Genomic DNA, 25,294 nt, shown 5'->3' on the forward strand with positions numbered 1-25,294 from the left:
TTGATCTCTGTTTGGTACCATAGTGAATGAACTGGGCTTATAGAGACGAGAGAGATACACTGCAAAAACTGCTTTTCATACTCAGTATTTTTGTCTTGTTTCTAGTCCAAATGCCTAAAAATTCCTTTAAAACAAGAAGTATTTACTAGACAAGTAAAAGTAATTGTCTTGTTTTGGGGAAAAATAACTCAAAATGAAGAGAGTTTTTGCTTAAAATAAGATCAATAATCTGCCAATGGGGTGAGAAAAATAATCTTGTTTTCTGTTTGAATTAAGATTATTTTTCTCACCCCATTGGCAGATTATTTATCTTATTTTAAGCAAAAACTCTCTTCATTTTGAGTTATTTTTGCCCCCCCCAAAAAAAATGTGTTACTTGTCTAGTAAATGTTTCTTAATGTAAGAATGTTTTAGATATTTGGACTATAAACAAGACAAAAATACTGAGTAAGAAGAGCATTTTTTGCAGTGTATGTATCAACTCGCTTTATTTAAGGGAATAACAGTTTAATATGAAACAGCAGTGGCGTATCCCTTTAGCATAGTGGCTAAGTTAATGCAACTTGTCCTTGATATGAAGAGAAAAATGAGTTGCCTAAATTGTAAGCCTAAGCAATGTCCGCAGGATGTGCGCTCCTCATCAGATGTTGTTGTGCTGTGTGTCATTGGCAGGTGAAGGGAAGGACAGCGGGACCAAACCCAACCAGTGACCACTCTGCGCCGATGTTAAACAGCGCCGGACGCTCTGAACGCCACCCAAACTAAACCTGATGGGAATCACGTCTCCGGGACTCCGGTCGTGTTAATAAAGGGACATTCGTTTAGCTTCGCTTGACCTCTGAGCTGAATGAGGTCAGAGGGAAGCCTTTACCCCGGTACATTCCTCTTCCTCAGACTGCAGTCGCCGAGAGTCAGGAGGAAGCTGTTAAAGTGGGCTCACTCAGGCATTCTGGGACCATTCGGGCTTTTTTGGGTTACCGGATCTCTTTCCTCTTTTCCTCTGTGGCCTGTAGTGAATAACCGTGGCAGGTGAGGTGTGTGACACCTGTCCGTATCCTTAATTCATCGGCTTGTGAAGATGGTTGGCCAGCGGGTTCCAGTGCAGTCCGTAATGAAATGACATCCGTCAATCACACATTCAGATTGTTTTAGTCGTCTCTCAACAGCTCCACGTTTCCAAACTCGTTTCATATACAGTAGATTTTAAGTGATTGATTATTCTTGCACTTCTATACAGCTCTGGAAAAAATTAAGAGACCTCTTAACATTGATTTCTTAAAGTAAAATGGTCTCTTTTTTTTTCCAGAGCTGTACACATTTTGTTTCTTAAATAAAAATATTTGTTTTCCCCCTCAAGCGTTTTTTCCTTGTTTTCCCTCTCTCTGGATTATTAACGTTCTTGGAGATGTCAGCATTTTGTTTTGTTCACGCACGACTCGCACTCTCTTTATCTTCATTTAAATGTGTAGATGTGGTGATGTACTTTGTCAGTTCTCAAAGTTTCATATTGAATTAATCATCATCATCTTTATTTATTTGAGCCTGAGGTGGACAAAGTACACAACTTCATTACTTGAGTAAAAGTACTGCAGGTCAAATATTACTACACTACAAGTGAAAATTGTACAAACTGTTAAGTAAAAGTACAGAAGTATTTGTTTTTAAAAGTACTTAAGTCTCAAAAGTAAATGTCCTTCTTTATGTCGCCGCATTATTGTATTATAGTTGTCTAAATGCACATTATGCCATCATGGTTTAAGCCAGTCAGTGACGCTCCATCTGACACACTAGCAGACGACTAACTTAAACTCATTTAAATACTTGTAGAAAAGTTACAAAGCTGCTGTCACTTTAAGGCCGAATGCACGGATCCAATACACTGATACACATCTGATATTCTCACACTGTTCACCTTCACTGAAGACAGAATCAACTTTGTTTATGTCAATACTCCACTAAATGAGCATTTGGACATCCGTCTTCTTCCGTCATTTTGCTCTAAACTATAAATCAGTGTTTAATAAATGCTGTGAAATCATTGAACTTCACGAGACTCTACAAGAGTGATTCCTGAAAGGCTTTCTGCAAAAACCCAAACACCTTTTAAAGAAGAAAAAAATCATCACTGACTTTCAGAGCTGCGACAGAAACGACTTTCCACTTCGCTGATAGAAATGTAGAGGAGTAAAGAGGACGATATTTGTCTTTCAGATGCAGCGAAGGTAAAGTCATAAGATTACAGAAAGAATAATACTCCAGTAAAGCACAGAGACTCAAACAGTGAACTTCAGTACAGGACTGGAGTAAATGAGCTGAGGGACTGACCAGCTCTGATTTGAGCATCCACAAAGTTCAACATAGTTACAAGTTTCAACCCAATTGGCGAAACTAAAGAAGGATACATGTGCAAATGATTAAGTAAATTAAAATATAGGTTCAAAAAAAAAAAAAAAGTTGATATAATGCTCAAAAGGAGTAGGCAGGAAGGATGTGACCGTCACCAGTTTCCAAACAAAATCAGCCCAAATGAGCGTCTCCCCACTCTCTCTACTGCGTGCGGCCGGCAGCCTCCACACATAGACAGGAAAAGAAACGGACACAGCGACCCCATAGACTTCAACAGCGAATTGTGAAGTCAATTAGAAGCATCTCTTCCTGATGGCTGAGCGAACTGCGCCGGCTCAGACTGAGCTTGAGGACGTAGATGTGACGTGAGCCTCCTGTCGGACAGCTGTAGGTCTTCTAGTAGATGTGGAAAGTGAAATCTGAATCACGTTGTTTAAATGTTTTCTCCCGTTGCTTTTGGCTCACTGTTGGCTTCTCCCCATTCTTCCCCCTTGACTTTATTAGACTTTATGTCTCCACGTCCCCCCGACTGTCTCATAGACAGTAAAAGATTGCTTCTGAGCGTCTCCTCCTGTCTATACGGTAATTTCTCAACTGTGCGACAGAGTCGCGTTGGTTATGACGCAATCGTTAGCCTATTTTTACAAAAACAGCTTCTGCGGGGCGATAGTGTAAGATACAAGGTAACGGAGCCTTTTATGCATTGTCGTGTTTCTTTAGAAATAAACAATGGACAAATGGAGTCTTTAAACGCCTCAGATAGTTATTCGCTGTCATAGGGATGCAAAAATGAATGGGAGTCAATAGCCCCGTTTCCACCGCAGGAACTTTCCCCAGGAACTTTGGGTGGTACTCGGTGTGTTTCGACCGCAGGGTCTAAAGGAAGTTCCGGGTAAATATTTCCCCCTCCAAACGGCCCTGCACTCAAAGTAATACTTTTTCAAATTCAGGAACTTTCGAGGGCGGGACTTGGGCGCTAAACATTCTGATTGACTTAGCTCACGCAGCATTTTATTTCAACTCGGCATTTTTAAAAGTCTTTTGCGAGGTTCGGTCTGCGTTCAGTAAATATCAGTCTTGCTCTCTGTCTGATGGCGCGCGCTCGTCTCAGCCATCTCACGTTCAATGTCCGTAATAGCTGATAATAATATACATTGTCATTTTAAATCTAGCTTTACAAGCTTTCTGAATATGCTGCATGCTGCCGAATCTGCCTATTAGTGCTCTTTTCTGTCGTTGTTAATTACCTCTTTAGTAAACCTATACATAACCAGCAAAAGCAGCACAGCTTGAATCTCTTCCATACTCGTTATTCATTTTTTTTCACCATGTAAACGACCTGACCGATTACTATAAGTGTGTGTCCTTACATGACGTGACAGCGCGCGCCGCGCTCATGTTGATGAGAGGAAAGCTCATTTTTCTGAGGGGTAAACTTTTTATTTCGTGAGTTATGAAGATAATGTTGGAGTAATGACACAGCGTATATTGCCCCGGGCAGTTTTTACTTTAACTGCGCCTGACAGAAGTTTTTTTTTTTTTCTGAGATGATTATTACACTTTACAACAAATAAATATCTTATAATATAATACTGTATTAGTCCTGGTGGCCGTTAAGAGTTGCTATGGCTACAGTAAACACACTCCAGCTGCTGGAGAAAACAGCGGAGACATTTCTGATGAGGCAGACAAACTGCATGTGACAAAATGATTGCGATTGAAAGTCATCACATGTGAACACCAGATCGGTTTAGATAACGGCTCATGTAAACAGTCCACTAAATCTTTCAATCGGTACAAAAAAAATGATTACTGTCCGTCACTGGCTTGGAGGAGCAGTCGCGCACAGTCCTACATCACCGGACTAATCTGCCTAATCTTCACGAAGCTTTAGATCGCGGTCGAAACGCAGACAGCTGCAGGTCTGGGGGGGAGAAAAGTTCCTGTAAAAAAGTTCCTGGTACAAATTGTTCCGGGTAATTTTGGTGGAAACGGGGTTTATGGGATGCTAACAGCAGGTGATGGCTTGGTTAGCAATGGCCGCCCCTATGGGTGGAACGCTTTCCGAGCGCTAGATTACCCCCTGACCTCCACAGCAGCAGAAGCTCCTCCAGGTCCTAGTGCCCGCCCTGCTCGATGTTGTGTGTGTGTGTGTGTGTGTGTGTGTGTGTGTGTGTGTCTGTGTGTGTGTGTGTGTGTGTGTGTGTGTGTGTGTGTGTGTGTGTGTGTGTGTGTGTGTGTGTAGTGGGGGCTACGGAAGCCCTGAACTGCTGAGTAAAAAAAAAAGTTTTTTAAATCTAGAATTTCGAGATTAAAGTCGAAACATTTCCAGAATAAATTAGTAAAGATCTGCGCTGGAAGTCTAACTGATTCCTTCATAGAGCTATAATAGTTGCTTTTTACTTTTTAGTATAAGCCCAGTTCATTCAAAAGGACATTTTACAGCACAAAATTGCCAAAATTAAACTACCAACATGGCATATGTCTTAGGATGTTACTAAATATACTTTTCAGACTGGATGGAGGTAGCCAGCTTATCCGAGGGAATCCCGACGCCCGGCCGAATGATTGGATACAGACTGATGCATTTAAAATGCATCAAAAACAGATTTAATATCCCACAGATTCTCTATGGGGTTCAGGTCAGGAGAGTTGAGCACAGTAATACCATGGTCAGTAAAGCATTTACCAGTGGTTTTGGCACTGTGAGCAGGTGCCAGGTCTGCTGAAAAACCAAATCTTCATCTCCATAAAGCTTTTCAGCAGATGGAAGCATGAAGTGCTCCAAAATCTCCTGATAGCGAGCTGCATTGACCCTGCCCTTGATAAAACACAGTGGACCAACACCAGCAGCTGACATGGCACCCCAGACCATCACTGACTGTGGGGACTTGACACTGGACTTCAGGCATTTGGGCATTTCCTTCTCCCCAGTCTTCCTCCAGACTCTGGCACCTTGATTTCCCAATGACATGCTAAATTTGCTTTCAGAAGGCAAAAGGGGGGCGAACACAGTATTAGTGTGTGTTCCTAATAATTTTTTAGGTGAGTGTGTGTGTGTGTGTGTGTGTGTGTGGGAGATCGGTAAGCTATATATAATTGTTTATTTTTATTTTTTTGTTTAACTTCTATAATCTATAACTTATAACAGAATTATAAACAAGATCACATGACTATTTCTGCGCTGGAATCTACAGTGACTCTCTTCAGGGGTCTGGTAGGAACTGTAGTTCTGCTGTGGTTTCCGCCCGGACTCGTGTGAGTGACGCGGTGCTGCGGGCGCGCGTGCGGAGGACAGTTTAAATAAATCACGCTAATGTTCAATAATGTGATTGATTTAATCAGATCTGGATGTGTTTAAGATGGAAAGCGATATACTCGACATCCTGGACCAGCTCGGGTAAGATCTACCGTGGGAGAAATATGTGTTTCTAATGATCACTGTGATCAGGAACCAATGATAATGTTTAATGGTCGGATGTATTTATTTGTCGGACGTTTCAAAAATGAAGGTCTTTGTATGTTCTGTGATATTGCCACAGAGTGGTCATTAGCGGTCATTAGTGGTCATTAGTGGTCTCTGTGTGTAGAAAAACAAAGTATTTCAAGGATAATGTGTTTGGCTATATTTCATAGTGTGCTCGAATAACTTCAATATATTGCCATCATCTATTTTTTTTAATGAAGGCATTCACAAAACACCTCAAGAAAAAATAATTTAAAATAAAATAATTAAAGTATTTGGTATTTGCCAGTAATTTATTCATAGGGAGTGACTCCAGTTTCAAATGTTGCTGATCAGCAGAAGAGAATTTTGTGATTAATCCAGACCTATTCGAAAGTTAACCATGGTGTGTGTGTGTGTGTGTGTGTGTGGATGATGATGATGATGATGGTGTGTGTGTGTGTGTGTGTGTGTGTGTGTGTGTGTGTGTGTGTGTGTGTGTGTGTGTGTGTGTGTGTGTGTGTGTGTGTGTGTGTGTGTGGATGATGATGATGATGGTGGGTGTGTGTGTGTGTGTGTGTTGGGCAGGTACGAGGGGCCGCTGTCAGAGGAGGCTCGTCTGCTGGAGGCCTGTGGGCGGGGCTTCAGCTCATCTGAATATGTTAATCTGATGATGTGGCTCTCCTCCAGACTCTCACGCATCATCACCGATTCACACACACAGGAGTCGCTTATCACAGGTACACATACACTCACTCACTTACTCGCTTTTGCTCTCACACACTCTCACTCATCATGCACGCTCACACAGACATGTCTGGTTCTTGGTGGGGACTCCATCGACGTAATGGTTTTTATACCATACAAAATGTACATTCTATCCTCCTATACTGCCCCTAAACCTACCTCACACACACACACACACACACACACACACACACACACACACACACTGCCCCTGCCCCTAAACCTACCCATCAGGACACATTCTGCATTTTTACATTTAAAAAACAAGTATTTATTTAACTAATTCAATCAATCAATCATCTTTATTTATATCGCTCTTCTCCAATGTTTAATTATTTTAATTTATCATAGAGAGACAATGTTGGCAGATTAGTATTATAGTTTATAGAATTAAATAAGACCTAATTCATACATTTAATTTGTATAATTAGTTAAATAACTGATCATAATGTGAGTCCCCAACTGAGCAAGCGGAGCCAGAGGCGACAGTGGCAATTATGAAAACATTTACATTTTGGAGAATCTCTGGTGTTCTCAGGTTTAACTGTCCTTATGGGGACATTTGGTCCTCATAATGTAATATAAACAAGGAGACACACACACACACACACACACACACTAATGCTTACTCATACTCACTCATACTCATTAATTCACGCACACTCACTCATATATATATATGTATGTGTGTGTCTATATAGTAATATTATATAGATTATTAAGAACAATATTACCTTAAACTGAATTGCAGAATAAATGGTCAAACAGCTGTGTGTGTGTGTGTGTGTGTGTGTGCACGTGTGTGCGTGTGTGTAGAAGACCCTGAGCGCTGCGCTCTGGACGTGGGCCGGCTGCTGAAGGACTTGTGTTGTCCGTATGAAGGACTGGCGTCACGAGTGTTGAACGGGGACGTCAAAGAGGCGAAGGAGCATCTGAAAATCCTCTGTGAGTGCGACACACACACACACACACACACGTTTGCGTGCTGGTGTTGACTGAGGGTTTCGTCTCTCAGTGTTCTTGTCGTCGGAGCTCCAGGCGGCGGAGATGGAGGCCAGTAAGCCGTCGTGTGAGGCGGAGCTGGACGTCCCTCTGCAGGAGCTCCGGGTCGTGTGTGACGTGCTGCAGCTTCCGGATCCGGCCGGACAGGACGCCACCGACGCCTTCACTGCCGTCCAGCAGCAGGTGCGGATCTCTTTGACTATAATACTGATCTATGGGGTAATATTGTTGCTTTATTCCAAACAAATATATTGTTATCCACAAATAAATGTAAAGCGATTCACAAAAAATTAATAATTTCACAAATCAATAGAATGAGATCCACAAATATATGCAGGAGTTTCACAAAAATAAATTAGATTCACAAATAAATACTCTACTAGACTAGACATGCGAAACACTATTGGATAATTCTTATAACTGACATTTCTCTGGGCCAATCAGAAGCTTAGCTCACTTGCGTCAGAATCCTGAAGCACAGCGTCAACTGAGCTCGCCATTGGATGAGACGCCACGCGAGTCTGACGGATGGAAGTTCAATTCAAGCATGGCCGTAGATTACGGGGGGGACGTGTCCCCGCACTTTTACTGGGTCTCCCCGATCCTAGTCGACCCGCTCTGAGCGGGATTTGAACCGGCGTTCCCTGCGCGAGCGCGGGCAAGTTAACAGGGACGCTAAAGGCTGCTTTCTCTACCTCGGCTGATTGCACGCTTCTTCAGGTCTCGGGCAAGTGTTTTTATACAAAGAAACCAACGTGAATACATCAAGATTTAAATTCAGAGACAAAAAATTATCTATGCATGTCCTGTCGTTTTATTCGTATCTAAATATGAGGAGGGCGCTCTCACAGAAAGTCCGAAAGCGGATTCGTAGAAACTTACTGTCGCGTTGGAGCTGCAGCTGAAGGAAAACAATCGTTATGAGCTGAAGCGTGACGACGACAATCAGACGAGTGCGACAGTATATGCTTTGTGTGTTTTTAAACCATCTCAATGTAGGCTAATTATTGACTATAAAGTAGGCCTATATCATATGAATAATGCAGTGCTAACTGACAGCTGTTTAAATGTTTATCTTCTGCTCACCAAAGCTGCATTTATTTAATCAGAAATACAGTTCAAACAGTAATGCTGTGAAATGCCATTACACATGAAAGCAGCCTTCTCTATGTGAATATAGTAAAGTGTGAGTTATTCCTGTGATAAAGCTGAGTTTATCATCATTACTCCAGTCGTCAGTGTCACATGATCCTTCACTAATCACTCTCAGGTGAGGATCTGATCATCAACACACACTTATGATTAATATCTGTGTTAATCAGTTGTGCTGCTTAATGTTGTGGAAACCATGATACAGTTTATTTTTCAGGATTCTTTGATGAGAGTTCAATGGAGAGCATTTATTAAATAAATTATCTTTTGTAATATTAAAAATATGACTTGTGATCAATTTAATGGGGCCTATGTCTGATCAACAAAAGTATTAATTTCTCTTTTTAATTTTACCACAAATGTTTGAATGGTATGTTGGCTTTGATCACAGAACAGATGTAATATTTCGCGGTAGAATAATATTTCGAATTGAATAAATGCAGCATATATATATATATCCCCCCCCGCGCCGGACACTGTCACCTGTTTTACTCGAAGGAGATTGCAGGTCTGGTTGAACTTTATTCTTGTCCAAACAGACGCTTTATTAAGCAGTGCATCAAGTATTGAATGAAAATGTCATCTGAAACATCTGTGTATTTGAGAAATATTGCATTTATTTAACTTCAGCTGTGATAAAGTTTGCAAACCGCACAAGCGTCACCAGGGGAAGCAGAAAGTGTCCGACTCGTCTCCATCTGCAGCTCCTCCCCGCCGGCACGCGGCTACTCTCGCCGATCGCATCCCGCCGCAGTCCATGTCCAACACACCCAAAAACTCGCCGGATAAAATCGTCATTTTGATTTTTGCGCACAAAAACTATTCTCGTCGCATTGTAAAGTGATTGTCCAGCCGCTGTAGTGAGATGGGCTGTGTGTCGATGTGTTTAGGGCCTTTATGGGTCTTGTGAGTGGGAATGGACTGAATGCCAATGGAGGCCTATCTGAAGCCTTTCTCAGCTTTACACTAAAATATCTTCATCTGTGTTCTGAAGATGAACGAAGGTCTGACGGGTGTCCAACCACATGAGGGAGAGGAGTTAATGAGAGAATATTCATTTTTGGGTGAACTAACCTGTAGGCCCGACCAAATTCGTCCCAATAGAGGCTAGCGATCGGCGGGTGAAGGTCGCTGCGCGTTCGTCTCTTCAGCGGGAAAAGGGATTTTATTCCAATTCCTCATTATCTGACTCCATTTAATCATAATTTAGAATTTAGGTTAGAATGCCATTTTTTTTTGGTCATTTATATTTAATAGTTTACGTACACATTTAGTTATTCCGTTTAACCCTTTGTTGAAATCATGTCCGTTCGTAACCTGAATAATTCCAGAGCAAGTCAGAATCAATCAAAGTGTAACAATTTATTAACAGTCCGGTAAATGTATAACGCCAATTACATAATCAATTCAAAGGTAATCCATCAAATACTCTGAAGTAAAGAATGAGATGTATACCTGACTTATCAAGGTTACATAATGCTGCATGGGTTAAAACGTCCAGCATTACGGGCTGACCTGACTACAGGATCGAGCCCTGAGCTCTGTGCAACATTTCCTTAAATACCCAGAACCAGATACACACCCAGAACCAGATGCATACCCAGAACCAGATCCATACCCAGAACCAGATGCATACCCAGAACCAGATCCATACCCAGAACCAGATACATACCCAGAACCAGATCCATACCCAGAACCAGGTACATACCCAGAACCAGATGCATACCCAGAACCAGATGCATACCCAGAACCAGATCCATACCCAGAACCAGATGCATACCCAGAACCAGGTACATACCCAGAACCAGATCCATACCCAGAACCGGATCCATACCCAGAACCGGATCCATACCCAGAACCAGATGCATACCCAGAACCAGATGCATACCCAGAACCAGATCCATACCCAGAACCAGATGCATACCCAGAACCGGATCCATACCCAGAACCGGATCCATACCCAGAACCAGATCCATACCCAGAACCAGGTACATACCCAGAACCAGATCCATACCCAGAACCAGATGCATACCCAGAACCAGATGCATACCCAGAACCAGATCCATACCCAGAACCAGATCCATACCCAGAACCAGATGCATACCCAGAACCGGATCCATACCCAGAACCAGATCCATACCCAGAACCAGATCCATACCCAGAACCAGGTACATACCCAGAACCAGATCCATACCCAGAACCAGGTACATACCCAGAACCAGATGCATACCCAAAACCAGATCCATACCCAGAACCGAATACATATTCAGAACCAGATGCATACCCAGAACCGAATACATACCCAGAACCAGATACATACCCAGAACCAGATCCATACCCAGAACCAGATACATACCCAGAACCAGATACATACCCAGAACCAGATCCATACCCAGAACCAGGTACATACCCAGAACCAGATGCATACCCAGAACCAGATGCATACCCAGAACCAGATCCATACCCAGAACCAGATGCATACCCAGAACCAGATCCATACCCAGAACCAGATACATACCCAGAACCAGATCCATACCCAGAACCAGGTACATACCCAGAACCAGATGCATACCCAGAACCAGATGCATACCCAGAACCAGATCCATACCCAGAACCAGATGCATACCCAGAACCAGGTACATACCCAGAACCAGATCCATACCCAGAACCGGATCCATACCTAGAACCGGATCCATACCCAGAACCAGATGCATACCCAGAACCAGATGCATACCCAGAACCAGATCCATACCCAGAACCAGATGCATACCCAGAACCAGGTACATACCCAGAACCGGATCCATACCCAGAACCAGATCCATACCCAGAACCAGGTACATACCCAGAACCAGATCCATACCCAGAACCAGATGCATACCCAGAACCAGATGCATACCCAGAACCAGATCCATACCCAGAACCAGATCCATACCCAGAACCAGATGCATACCCAGAACCGGATCCATACCCAGAACCAGATCCATACCCAGAACCAGATCCATACCCAGAACCAGGTACATACCCAGAACCAGATCCATACCCAGAACCAGGTACATACCCAGAACCAGATGCATACCCAAAACCAGATCCATACCCAGAACCGAATACATATTCAGAACCAGATGCATACCCAGAACCGAATACATACCCAGAACCAGATACATACCCAGAACCAGATCCATACCCAGAACCAGATACATACCCAGAACCAGATACATACCCAGAACCAGATCCATACCCAGAACCAGGTACATACCCAGAACCAGATGCATACCCAGAACCAGATCCATACCCAGAACCAGATCCATACCCAGAACCGAATACATACCCAGAACCAGATGCATACCCAGAACCAGATGCATACCCAGAACCAGATCCATACCCAGAACCAGATGCATACCCAGAACCAGATCCATACCCAGAACCAGATGCATACCCAGAACCGGATCCATACCCAGAACCGGATCCATACCCAGAACCAGATCCATACCCAGAACCAGATCCATACCCAGAACCAGGTACATACCCAGAACCAGATCCATACCCAGAACCAGGTACATACCCAGAACCAGATGCATACCCAGAACCAGATCCATACCCAGAACCGAATACATATTCAGAACCAGATGCATACCCAGAACCGAATACATACCCAGAACCAGATACATACCCAGAGCCAGATCCATACCCAGAACCAGATCCATACCCAGAACCAGATACATACCCAGAACCAGATCCATACCCAGAACCAGGTACATACCCAGAACCAGATGCATACCCAGAACCAGATCCATACCCAGAACCGAATACATACCCAGAACCAGATCCATACCCAGAACCGAATACATACCCAGAACCAGATGCATACCCAGAACCAGATGCATACCCAGAACCAGATACATACCCAGAACCAGATCCATACCCAGAACCAGATGCATACCCAGAACCAGATCCATACCCAGAACCAGATGCATACCCAGAACCAGATCCATACCCAGAACCAGATGCATACCCAGAACCAGATGCATACCCAGAACCGGATCCATACCCAGAACCGGATCCATACCCAGAACCAGATCCATACCCAGAACCGGATCCATACCCAGAACCGGATCCATACCCAGAACCAGATGCATACCCAGAACCAGATCCATACCCAGAACCAGATCCATACCCAGAACCAGATGCATACCCAGAACCAGATCCATACCCAGAACCAGATGCATACCCAGAACCAGATCCATACCCAGAACCAGATGCATACCCAGAACCGGATCCATACCCAGAACCAGATACATACCCAGAACCAGATCCATACCCAGAACCAGATCCATACCCAGAACCAGATGCATACCCAGAACCAGATCCATACCCAGAACCGAATACATACCCAGAACCAGATGCATACCCAGAACCAGATGCATACCCAGAACCAGATCCATACCCAGAACCAGATGCATACCCAGAACCAGATGAATACCCAGAACCAGATCCATACCCAGAACCAGATGCATACCCAGAACCAGATACATACCCAGAACCAGATCCATACCCAGAACCAGGTACATACCCAGAACCAGATGCATACCCAGAACCAGATGCATACCCAGAACCAGATCCATACCCAGAACCAGATCCATACCCAGAACCAGGTACATACCCAGAACCAGATCCATACCCAGAACCGGATCCATACCCAGAACCGGATCCATACCCAGAACCAGATGCATACCCAGAACCAGATGCATACCCAGAACCAGATCCATACCCAGAACCAGATGCATACCCAGAACCGGATCCATACCCAGAACCGGATCCATACCCAGAACCAGATCCATACCCAGAACCAGGTACATACCCAGAACCAGATCCATACCCAGAACCAGATGCATACCCAGAACCAGATCCATACTCAGAACCAGATGCATACCCAGAACCGGATCCATACCCAGAACCGGATCCATACCCAGATCCATACCCAGAACCAGATCCATACCCAGAACCAGGTACATACCCAGAACCAGATCCATACCCAGAACCAGGTACATACCCAGAACCAGATGCATACCCAGAACCAGATCCATACCCAGAACCGAATACATATTCAGAACCAGATGCATACCCAGAACCGAATACATACCCAGAACCAGATACATACCCAGAACCAGATACATACCCAGAACCAGATACATACCCAGAACCAGATACATACCCAGAACCAGATACATACCCAGAACCAGATCCATACCCAGAACCAGGTACATACCCAGAACCAGATGCATACCCAGAACCAGATCCATACCCAGAACCGAATACATACCCAGAACCAGATGCATACCCAGAACCAGATCCATACCCAGAACCAGATGCATACCCAGAACCAGATCCATACCCAGAACCAGATGCATACCCAGAACCGGATCCATACCCAGAACCGGATCCATACCCAGAACCAGATCCATACCCAGAACCAGATCCATACCCAGAACCAGGTACATACCCAGAACCAGATCCATACCCAGAACCAGGTACATACCCAGAACCAGATGCATACCCAGAACCAGATCCATACCCAGAACCGAATACATATTCAGAACCAGATGCATACCCAGAACCGAATACATACCCAGAACCAGATACATACCCAGAACCAGATCCATACCCAGAACCAGATCCATACCCAGAACCAGATCCATACCCAGAACCAGGTACATACCCAGAACCAGATGCATACCCAGAACCAGATCCATACCCAGAACCGAATACATACCCAGAACCAGATGCATACCCAGAACCAGATACATACCCAGAACCAGATCCATACCCAGAACCAGATGCATACCCAGAACCAGATCCATACCCAGAACCAGATGCATACCCAGAACCAGATCCATACCCAGAACCAGATGCATACCCAGAACCAGATGCATACCCAGAACCAGATCCATACCCAGAACCAGATGCATACCCAGAACCGGATCCACACCCAGAACCGGATCCATACCCAGAACCAGATCCATACCCAGAACCAGATGCATACCCAGAACCAGATCCATACCCAGAACCAGATCCATACCCAGAACCAGATGCATACCCAGAACCAGATCCATACCCAGAACCAGATGCATACCCAGAACCAGATCCATACCCAGAACCAGATGCATACCCAGAACCGGATCCATACCCAGAACCAGATCCATACCCAGAACCAGATCCATACCCAGAACCAGATCCATACCCAGAACCAGATGCATACCCAGAACCAGATCCATACCCAGAACCGAATACATACCCAGAACCAGATGCATACCCAGAACCAGATGCATACCCAGAACCAGATGCATACCCAGAACCAGATGCATACCCAGAACCAGATGCATACCCAGAACCAGATCCATACCCAGAACCGAATACATACCCAGAACCAGATCCATACCCAGAACCAGATCCATACCCAGAACCAGATCCATACCCAGAACCAGGTCCATACCCAGAACCAGGTCCATACCCAGAACCAGGTCCATACCCAGAACCAGATCCATACCCAGAACCAGGTCCATACCCAAAACCAGATCCATACCCAGAACCAGATCCATACCCAGAACCAGGTCCATACCCAGAACCAGGTCCATACCCAGAACCAGGTACATACCCAGAACCAGATCCATACCCAGAACCAGATCCATACCCAGAACCAGATCCATACCCAGAACCGGGTCCATACCCAGAACCGGATCCATACCCAGAACCGGATCCATACCCAGAACAATACCCAGTACCAGATCCATACCCAGAACCAGATCCATACCCAGAACCAGATCCATACTCAGTACCAGATCCATACCCAGAACCAGATCCATACCCAGAACCAGATCCATACCCAGAACGAGGTACATACCCAGAACCAGATCCATACCCAGAACCAGGTCCATACCCAGAACCAGGTCCATAGCCAGAACCAGGTCCATAGCCAGAACCAGGTACATACCCAGAACCAGGTCCATACCCAGAACCAGGTCCATACCCAGAACCAGATCCATACCCAGAACCAGATCCATACCCAGAACCAGATCCATACCCAGAACCAGATCCATACCCAGAACCGGATCCATACCCAGAACCGGATCCATACCCAGAACCGGATCCATACCCAGAACAATACCCAGTACCAGATCCATACCCAGAACCAGATCCATACCCAGAACGAGGTACATACCCAGAACCAGATCCATACCCAGAACCAGATCCATACCCAGAACCAGGTCCATACCCAGAACCAGGTCCATACCCAGAACCAGGTCCATACCCAGAACCAGGTCCATACCCAGAACGAGGTACATACCCAGAACCAGGTCCATACCCAGAACCAGGTCCATACCCAGAACCGGGTCCATACCCAGAACCGGGTCCATACCCAGAACCGGGTCCATACCCAGAACCGGATCCATACCCAGAACCATACCCAGTACCAGATCCATACCCAGAACCAGATCCATACCCAGAACCAGATCCATACCCAGAACCAGATCCATACCCAGAACGAGGTCCATACCCAGAACCAGGTCCATACCCAGAACCAGGTCCATACCCAGAACCAGGTCCATACCCATAACCAGGTCCATACCCAGAACGAGGTACATACCCAGAACCAGGTCCATACCCAGAACCAGGTCCATACCCAGAACCAGGTCCATACCCAGAACCAGATCCAGAACCAGGTCCATACCCAGAACCGGGTCCATACCCAGAACCGGATCCATATCCAGAACCGGATCCATACCCAGAACCAGATCCATACCCAGAACCAGGTACATATCCAGAACCAGATCCATACCCAGAACCAGATCCATACTCAGAACCATTTGAAACTCTTTCAAATGGAAACACCAGTTCACAATAGGAATTTGCATTGATCAGGTCCTATAGGCCTGTATGGAAGAGAGGCCAAATGGCTGAAAGCCACACCCACCACACACCAAGGAAAGATATCTTTAAACTCTTAAAACATTTATGATGTTCTAGTTTACTTCTGTGGAGTTGAGATATGTGTACCAGTCGCACTGAGACATTTCAAATGATATCAAACACACATAATACTGTATCGTGAGGATTGACATTGTAATATAGAGATTTCTGCTGCATTTCAGGTGCTCTCAGTATGAGGGGGAAGGTTCATGTGAAAGGAAAGGCCTGTAAATTAGAGTCACTCTCAGAGCGATTAGACATTTCGGCATCTACTAGGTTTTTCCAGCCTTACAAACCCTTTAAATTATATATTTTTTTAAAGTTATAATTTAACATTTGTGTTTCACATTTTTCTGGGAAAAGAAAGCATCGCTACAACTTCTGAAAGTGACCAGCAGTGTTTTAGCAAAAATGTGCGTCAAAAAAATGAGTTTGTAGTTTGAGTGTGTAATAAGACACGAAACAGAACCAAAGGGATCACATGCTGTCAGAGAGGCCGCTTGTGCACAAGTAACTCTTTTTAACATCTCTGTACATTTGCGATATTTCGATAATTTCAATATATTGGGCAACCCTAGAAAAAATCTTTTTGAAGACTTGTGAGAAACCAGATTTATTGAAACGTTGGCCATGTTTAGCATTTTTTAACGGTGTAAAAAGCTCAGTAAGCATGAAATAGCATGACACCCCTCTTTAGATAAACAGATTTTACTATTATCAGTGTTATTATAGTTAACTAACTAAAACCATTACATCATCTGTCTTAAACTGGCATTCGTTTTAAATATTTTTTATTAAATTATTACATAAAAAAGTTGCATTTTTGTTGAAATTAATATTATTTAGTTTCATTTAACTGATGTACCAAGCTAAAACTGAAATAAAAATATATATATTTTTAAATAACACAAGCTACAAATACAAAACAGATTTACTAAAAACTTTTATCTAAAAAAACCAAAAACGCAGTAGTATCTCAGTGACACTAAACTAACACCTATATGGCAAAATCTGTTACAGTGTGTTTTATACTTATATAAACGCAGAATTCATTAAAAAATACACTCCTAAAAGTTTCAACTTACATCTTGAGAAGAAATAAGTGTCACGCCCTGATTATTGGATTGCAGGAGCTACCCGTTTAATTTTGTTCACGCAATTTAAGGATCATTATCGGTTCATCAAAATAAGAATAAATTAAAAACGAGAAATCGAGCTGGATATTCAAATGAACACCACAGTCGGTTTAGTGGAGTGGAAATAATAAACTCTTAATGGACTGGAGAAGAAGCTTGTGGTTGGTCCTGTAGCTCTCTGTTCATGGGGTTTCTTCTGTGGAAATGATAATCTAGTATTTGTGTTTTTGCGGTGCAGGTGAGTGTATTGCTCAAGCAGCTTCCAGAGACGCACATCGGAGATCCTGCGCTCAAGAGCTCCCTCCATCCTGACAAATGGGTGAGAGTCAGTCTCATCTCTGGAGAAGAGTTTCACTGCACCAAATCATTATGACCAGATCTTGGCCTGTATTTATTAAGCATCTTAGAATTATTCACAAGAACACTGCTAAGAATTGACTTAAGAGTAACAAAAACCGTCTCTGCTGCGGTTAAAAGTTAGTTATCAAGCATCCCAATCATAATTTAAGTGGTACACGACACTTTGCTGTGCCACAAACGGGATTTTGGATGATGTCAGGCATGAACCAGTCACTGAAGAGATGTCCTTATTTAAGAATATTCTCAGATAAAATCACATTGAATGGGGAAATTCCTAAGAGGAGTTTACATTCAAAACACACATTTGACAATGAAGAGTTTTCAAGACAATATAATGTACACATTTGAAATGAAATGTATAGCTTATATATAGCCTAGATTTCATGATATAATCAGCCACCATGGATTCCAAAAGAAAACCAAACTGGCGGGAGGAAGAAGCAGCGGAAACGTTATAAAACACAAGTTCGGTCCAGCATTATCCAGTAAGATGATGCCTGCTTATTGTCAAGTATTGGCAACTCCTGACCACTTGAGAGAGCTCTCGAGCTGTCTTAAATAACTGGGAGAGTGAGAGGGATTCTTAGCTGTAAGAAATTTGATAACTTGCTTTTATACTAAAGTTTGAAAGTTGGAGTAAATGTCATGAATTCTCAGCACTTAAGACTAAAATGGCCCTTTAAGAAGCTTGATAAATATGGACCCAGAGCAGAAGACTGTACCTGAGTGTGTGTCTGTCATGAGTGTGATGTTTGTTTGTTCAGAGCGAGTTAGAGAAGATCAACGGCGTCCTGTCTGCGCAGTACGAGTGTCGGCGGCGGATGCTGATCAAACGGCTGGATGTGACGGTGCAGTCCTTCAGCTGGTCTGACAGAGCCAAGGCACGTGGGAAACACTTCAGTTACTGCTTTGTGTTATTAAAAAAAACATTATTTTTAAACAAATTAATTTTACAAATATCATTTTACGAATTACAAATACTTATTAGATAAAAACATGCAGAACATGTTCACGTTAAAAGTCAGCTTTAGGGAGGGATGTTTCCACCACGGAATAAAAATATTACAAATAAAATTACAGATTTATCCCACAATTCTGACTTTTTTCGGGGGGGGGAACACTCGGTGTCAGTCAATCTCATGTCAGTCTTGAGTACCTATAGAGTAGTATTGCATCCTTCATATCTCCGAAAAGTCTTTAGTTTTATTATATTTATAAAAGAAATATGGGCTGTACCGAGTCTTTCTGGAAAAAACCGAGCGCCTGGAGGCGTATCGAGTGGGCGGGGCTAAAGAATGACAAGGCGTATTGAGTGGGCGGAGCTAAAGAATGACGAGGCGTATCGAGTGGGCGGAGCTAAAGAATGACGAGGCGTATCGTGTGGGCGGAGCTAAAGAATGACGAGGCGTATCGAGTGGGCGGAGCTAAAGAATGACGAGGCGTATCGTGTGGGCGGAGCTAAAGAATGATGAGGCGTATCGAGTGGGCGGAGCTAAAGAATGACGAGGCGTATCGTGTGGGCGGAGCTAAAGAATGACGAGGCGTATCGTGTGGGCGGAGCTAAAGAATGACGAGGCGTATCGAGTGGGCGGAGCTAAAGAACGACAAGGCGTATAGTGTGGGCGGAGCTAAAGAATGACGAGGCGTATCGTGTGGGCGGAGCTAAAGAATGACGAGGTGTATCGAGTGGGTGGAGCTAAAGAATGACGAGGCATATCGAGTGGGCGGAGCTAAAGAATGACGAGGCGTATCGAGTGGGCGGAGCTAAAGAATGACGAGGCGTATCGAGTGGGCGGAGCTAAAGAATGACGAGGCGTATCGAGTGGGCGGAGCTAAAGAATGACGAGGCGTATCGAGTGGGCGGAGCTAAAGAATGACGAGCGCACACAAAGCGGTGACGTCCTCAAGCGTGGAGAAGCCCATCGCTATCTCAGCTAATACAGATAATGATCCAGAATCAGATCCGGAGGCTGAAATAAACTGAACAGGAGAAGCAGCAGCAGCAGGACGTCCGTCTCTGTGGTATGGACTGTATTTAGTGGCCTGTCAACATTTGTGTGTGTCTTAACTCGCAGTTTATGAGGACATGATTCGGTTTATGGACTATTGTATGCCACTAAACCTTAGCAGTAGCAAGCAGAACGGTTTAGCACGTCAGACTAGTGTAACGTTATACAGAGAACAGCAATGGAGTCCGTTAGCGCATTTGACTGACGAAGCACGCGATCGTGTCGTTTACTGATGTTTACTCACGCGACGATAGCCGACAGCACAGACATCTGAAGCAGTTTAACTCACCGGCTGCTTCCAAAGCAGGACCGAACCTTTATCGCTGGGACCGCTCCGTCAGAAACACACTTCTTTGGTATGATTTGGTGAAGTCCTGACAGCAGTGACCGTGGAGATCCACTTTGAGACGCGACTGAAGCGATGTTGTGAAGCTTCCCGTCATTTCTGCGTTCAAATCGGTTCAAATGCAGCGCTGCCTTCCCAGAATGCTGTGCTGAAGCGCTGAAGTCGCTCGACGTCACCCATAGGAATAAAGTGGAGCGCGGTGCGGACTATAACGACAGAAGTGTTCACGGACGACTGGATCTGCAGCTGAGAGTGTGTATGGGCGTGCGTTTGCTCTCTCGCTCTAGTCACGCGCGCGCGCACCCTACCGGGTGAAGAGCCCGTATGTTTGGTCTGGAAACTCACCATTGACGGCTCAATCCGAGGGGCGGATAAACGGTTGTCTGTCAAACTCCCTCTGCACGCGATAGGATAGCACTACACCAACCAGAGCAACGAAGGTGAAGCAGAACTACATGACAAATTAAACTTTCGCCGTATCCGGTCGGCTAAACTATGAACACATCTTGACATCTGAACTAGTAGATGCATGAAAACAGCTCCTGATGAAGAGGTTGACTGACTCAAAGTATTTTGAGTATTTTGAAAATACAAAAATACTCATCTTAAATGTATTTAAATACAAATTACATTAGATTTTTTCGAAAGGCTTTAAAATACAAAATAGTATTTTGTATTTCAAATTCGTATTTTAAATACATGTATCTGAAATACTGCCCATCCCTGGCTGCTTGCCTATTGCAGATTCAGTCTTCCCAGCCTGGTGCAGTTCTACAATTTTGTTTGTGGTGTCCATTGACGGCTCTTTGGTCTTGGCCATAGTGGAGTTTGGAGTCTGATTGTTTGAGGTTGTTGTTGAAAGTGAGACATTTTGAAACGTCATACCAAATATTGGCAAATTTTGAGCTAGACATTCCCAAAAATGTGGGACAGGTAGCAATAAGAGGCCGGAAAAGTTAAATGTACAAATAAGGAACATCCAGAGGTCCAATTTGCAACTTATTAGGTCAATTGTCAACATGATTGGGTATAAAAGAGCCTCTCAGAGTGGCAGTGTCTCTCAGAAGGCAAGATGGGCAGAGGATCACCAATTCCCCCAATGCTGCGGCGGACAATAGAGGAGCAATATCAGAAAGGAGTTTCTCAGAGAAAAATTGCTTGCAAAGAGTTTGAAGTTATCATCATCTCCAGATCATAATATCATCCAAAGATTCAGAGAATCTGGAACAATCTCTGTGCGTAAGGGTCAAGGGTCAAAACCAAACTGGATGCCCGTGATCTTCAGCCCTTAGACGGCACTGCATCACATACAGGAATGCTACTGTAATGGACATCACAACATGGGCTCAGGAATACTTCCAGAAAAAATTGGAGAACACAATCCACCGTACCATTCACCGTCGCCGGCTAAAACTCTACAGGTCAAAGAAGAAGCCATATCTAAACATGATCCAGAAGCGCAGGCGTTTCCTCTGGGCCAAGGCTCATTTAAAATGGACTGTGGCAAAGTGGAAAACTGTTCTGGGGTCAGAGGAATCAAAATGTGAAGTTCTTGGGACGCCATGTCATCCGGACTAAAGAGGACAAGGACAACCCAAGCTGTTCTCAGTGCTCAGTCCAGAAGCTGATCTCTGATGGTCTGGGGTTCATGAGTGTGTGTGGCATGGGCAGCTTACACACCTGGAAAGGCCATCAATGCTGAAAGGTCTCTCCAAGTTCTAGAGCAACATCTGCTCCATCCAGACGGCATCTCTTTCAGGGAAGACCTTACATTCTCCAACATGACAACGCCAGAGCACACACTGCATCAATTACAGCATCATGGCTGCGCAGAAGAAGGATCCGGCACTGAAATGGCCAGCCTGCAGTCCAGATCTTTCACCATTAGAAAACATTTGGCACATCATAAAGAGGAAGATGCGATAAAGAAGACCTGAGACAGTTGAGCAGCTAGAAGCCTGTATTAGACAAGAATGGGCCAACATTCCTATTCCAAAACTTGAGCAACTTGACTCCTCAGTCCCCAGACGTTTGCAGACTGATATAAAAAGAAGAGGGGATGACACACAGCGGGAAACATGGCCATGGCACAACTTTGTTGAGATGTGTTGATGACGACATTTAAAATCAACTTATTTTCCCCTTAAAATGATACATTTTCTCAGTTTAAACATTTGATATTTGACATTTAAACATTTGATAAGCAACACAGGCACTTTTTTTCCATCCACAATGATCAGCTTGCTTACTTTGCATCTGTTACCTTACATACATGGCAGACAGATGCATATGCTGTTAAGTGTTAGGAAAGCAAAGCTATGTAATTGTGTATTTATTTTTCAGGTGAAGATTGACAGAATGGCCAGGGCGTATCAGCCAAAGAGATACTCGCTGTCACTGAAGTCCTCGGTGAGCTTGGCTCACCTGCTCGCCGCACGCGAGGATGTCTGCAATATGGTGAAAACTAGCAGCGGCTCGTGCCGAGAGAAAACCGCCTGTGCTGTAAATCGAGTACGTAGAGCTTATGATTATTTGATTTACCAGATTCTGGCTGATATTAGATCAGTGTTGATGATTTGTGTCATGAATCATCAGATCCTGATGGGAAGAGTTCCTGATCGCGGTGGACGGCCTTCTGAGATCGAAGCGCCTCTGCCTGAAATGCCGGCCTGGCAGAAGAGAGCGGATGGCGGAGGCCGAGGAGGATATGGCGGGAACTGGGGAGGTGGCGGATCGAGAGGGGGATGGCGTTCTGGAGCAGATGGATGGAGAGGAGGCAGATGGAGTAAAGGAGGCCGAGGGGGGCAGTATTATCACTGACAGTGTTATAATGGACAAATGAGTGATGCGCATTAAAAGGCGTCCTGTGAGGGGATTGTCATTTCCTCTTTTTTAAACTAGTTTCCTTGAGCTACATGATCAGCCGGTACAAATACATGTGAGATTACTGAGACGTCATGCATTGCTTCAAAGCCTGCTGAAAACAATGAAAAATAAAGCAGTTAAAAACCCTTTTGAAATATAAATGACATTTGAACTTTCTTGTGTTCGGTCTTTTTATATGTAGCTTTTTTTCCCCTTTGTTGTATATTCCTCTCATTGTCTTTGATGTTAAAGGGGTTGCTCCGTGTTTTTTTTCTAGGCTTGGTTGTGTTTATTAGGCGCAGTATAACATGTCTTAATACTTCTTTTTTTTTCTTTTTTTTAAAACACCGTATTTCTCTTATATTCTCCCTTTATTCCAAACCTCTGTCTCCACTGTCCTTTGAACGGCTCGTTTTGCTTCCTGCTTCTATGAAGCCCCTCCCTCAGAAGAACGCAGTGGTCTTAGATCGGTTAGATGGCCAAATGTAGTTTCCTGTTTTTTTATCGGCTGAAGTGCCAAGCACAGGTTGTCCGGACACTCCTCCAAATCATAGAATTCAGGTGTATAACTCCAGCTCTCGGCCTGCAGACGCTTCTACACACATTAGTGAAAGAATGGGTCGCTCTCAGGAGCTCAGTGAACTCAAGCGTGGGGCCGTGATAGGCTGACACCTGTGCAATAAGGCCATTCCTGACATTTCCTCACTACTAAATATTCCAAAGAAATATTTCAAATGATCAGGGATCATGAACATTCAAATATACTGGTCCTTCTCAAAAAATTAGCATATTTCATCCGACCAATAAAAGAAAAGCATTTTTAATACAAAAAAAGTCAACCTTCAAATAATGATGTTCAGTTATGCACCCAATACTTGGTGGGAAATCCTTTTGCAGAAATGACTGCTTCAATGCGACGTTATTTTTCATTTTTGCATTGCTCCACTGTTCTGATTGGTTGTAGGTCTGTCCAATCGAGGTCTTTCCTGGTTGGGTTGAAACACGCCCCATAATTGCAGCCCAATGGAGCATCAGACTCATATTCTGACTAGAGTTGAGGATGACCACGACAGGCTAGGGCAGGGCTATTCAAATCTTAGCCTGGAGGGCCAATGCGGTGCAGAGTTTAGCTCCAACCCTAATCAAACACACCTGAACATGCTAATCAATGTCTTCAGGATCATTAAAAAATCACAGGTGGGTGTGTATTTGATCAGGGTTGGAGCAAAACTGCACCGCATTGGCCTTCCAGGATAAGATTTGAATAGCCCTGGGCTAGGGTTTCTACTCATGCCATATTCTAAATCACTGAAGAAACCCTTTAAAGGGATAGTTCACTGAAATTACATTTTGCTATGTTTTAGCTTACCTCATGGGCATCAGAGATGTAGGAGTATTTGTTTTTCCCAGTAGCTTCAATTTTGATCATTTTAGGTCAAATCATTCTTGTCTGTGCCTCACATAATCAGACCTGCAAACTTGTCGCTTTTCTGGTCAATTGGGTCATTTACGTGAATCTTGTAGAACCGAGGAGTAAGAGACGTACACGTGTGAGAAATCCATTTCCGGCGCTTTCCGCGCTTGCGCACACTAAAGCCAGAACGTGCGAATGTCACAAAAGGAAACACGCACGCGCACCCTCGGATCAGTCGGACGTAGTGGTGTACAAGAGGTAAAAGCGATATAAATACTGTTGGTTTTCTCACACAAACCGCTGGTTTGGTGTCTTAGGCCATCAGTGTGTACTTGCGATGGGGGATTGTTTAATCTGGACTTCTCTGTGTCTGCTCTTTGAGGTGGTGACCATAGACCTGCATTATGTGAGGCACAGACAAGAACGGTTTAACCTAAAATGATTAAAATTGAAACTACTGGGGAAACAAATACTCCTAAATCTCGGATGCCCATGAGGTAAGCTAAA

General features: G+C 44.1%; 2 protein-coding genes across 3 annotated transcripts in view; both read left to right on the top strand.

The window, feature by feature from the left end:
* Nucleotides 1-1,356, top strand: part of atxn3 (ataxin 3) — a 29,537-nt gene extending 28,181 nt beyond the window's left edge. For both annotated transcript variants that reach the window (XM_067456292.1, XM_067456293.1), the window contains one exon: nt 673-1,356. In XM_067456292.1, coding sequence (XP_067312393.1) covers nt 673-710 — 38 coding nt within the window. In that variant the 3' untranslated portion in view covers nt 711-1,356. The remainder of the gene's footprint in view (nt 1-672) is intronic.
* A 4,218-nt stretch (nt 1,357-5,574) lies between these two features.
* Nucleotides 5,575-23,549, top strand: fam98b (family with sequence similarity 98 member B). Its single transcript, XM_067454753.1, has 8 exons — nt 5,575-5,746; nt 6,380-6,531; nt 7,355-7,483; nt 7,554-7,723; nt 18,032-18,112; nt 18,918-19,034; nt 22,852-23,019; nt 23,104-23,549. The coding sequence occupies exons 1-8, from the start codon at nt 5,709-5,711 to the stop codon at nt 23,326-23,328; spliced, it is 1,080 nt and encodes a 359-aa protein (XP_067310854.1). The 5' UTR covers nt 5,575-5,708; the 3' UTR covers nt 23,329-23,549.
* Nucleotides 23,550-25,294: the final 1,745 nt, after the last annotated feature.

This window comes from Pseudorasbora parva, chromosome 10 (assembly GCF_024679245.1).
Source record: "Pseudorasbora parva isolate DD20220531a chromosome 10, ASM2467924v1, whole genome shotgun sequence".
Classification (NCBI taxonomy): Eukaryota; Metazoa; Chordata; class Actinopteri; order Cypriniformes; family Gobionidae; genus Pseudorasbora; species Pseudorasbora parva.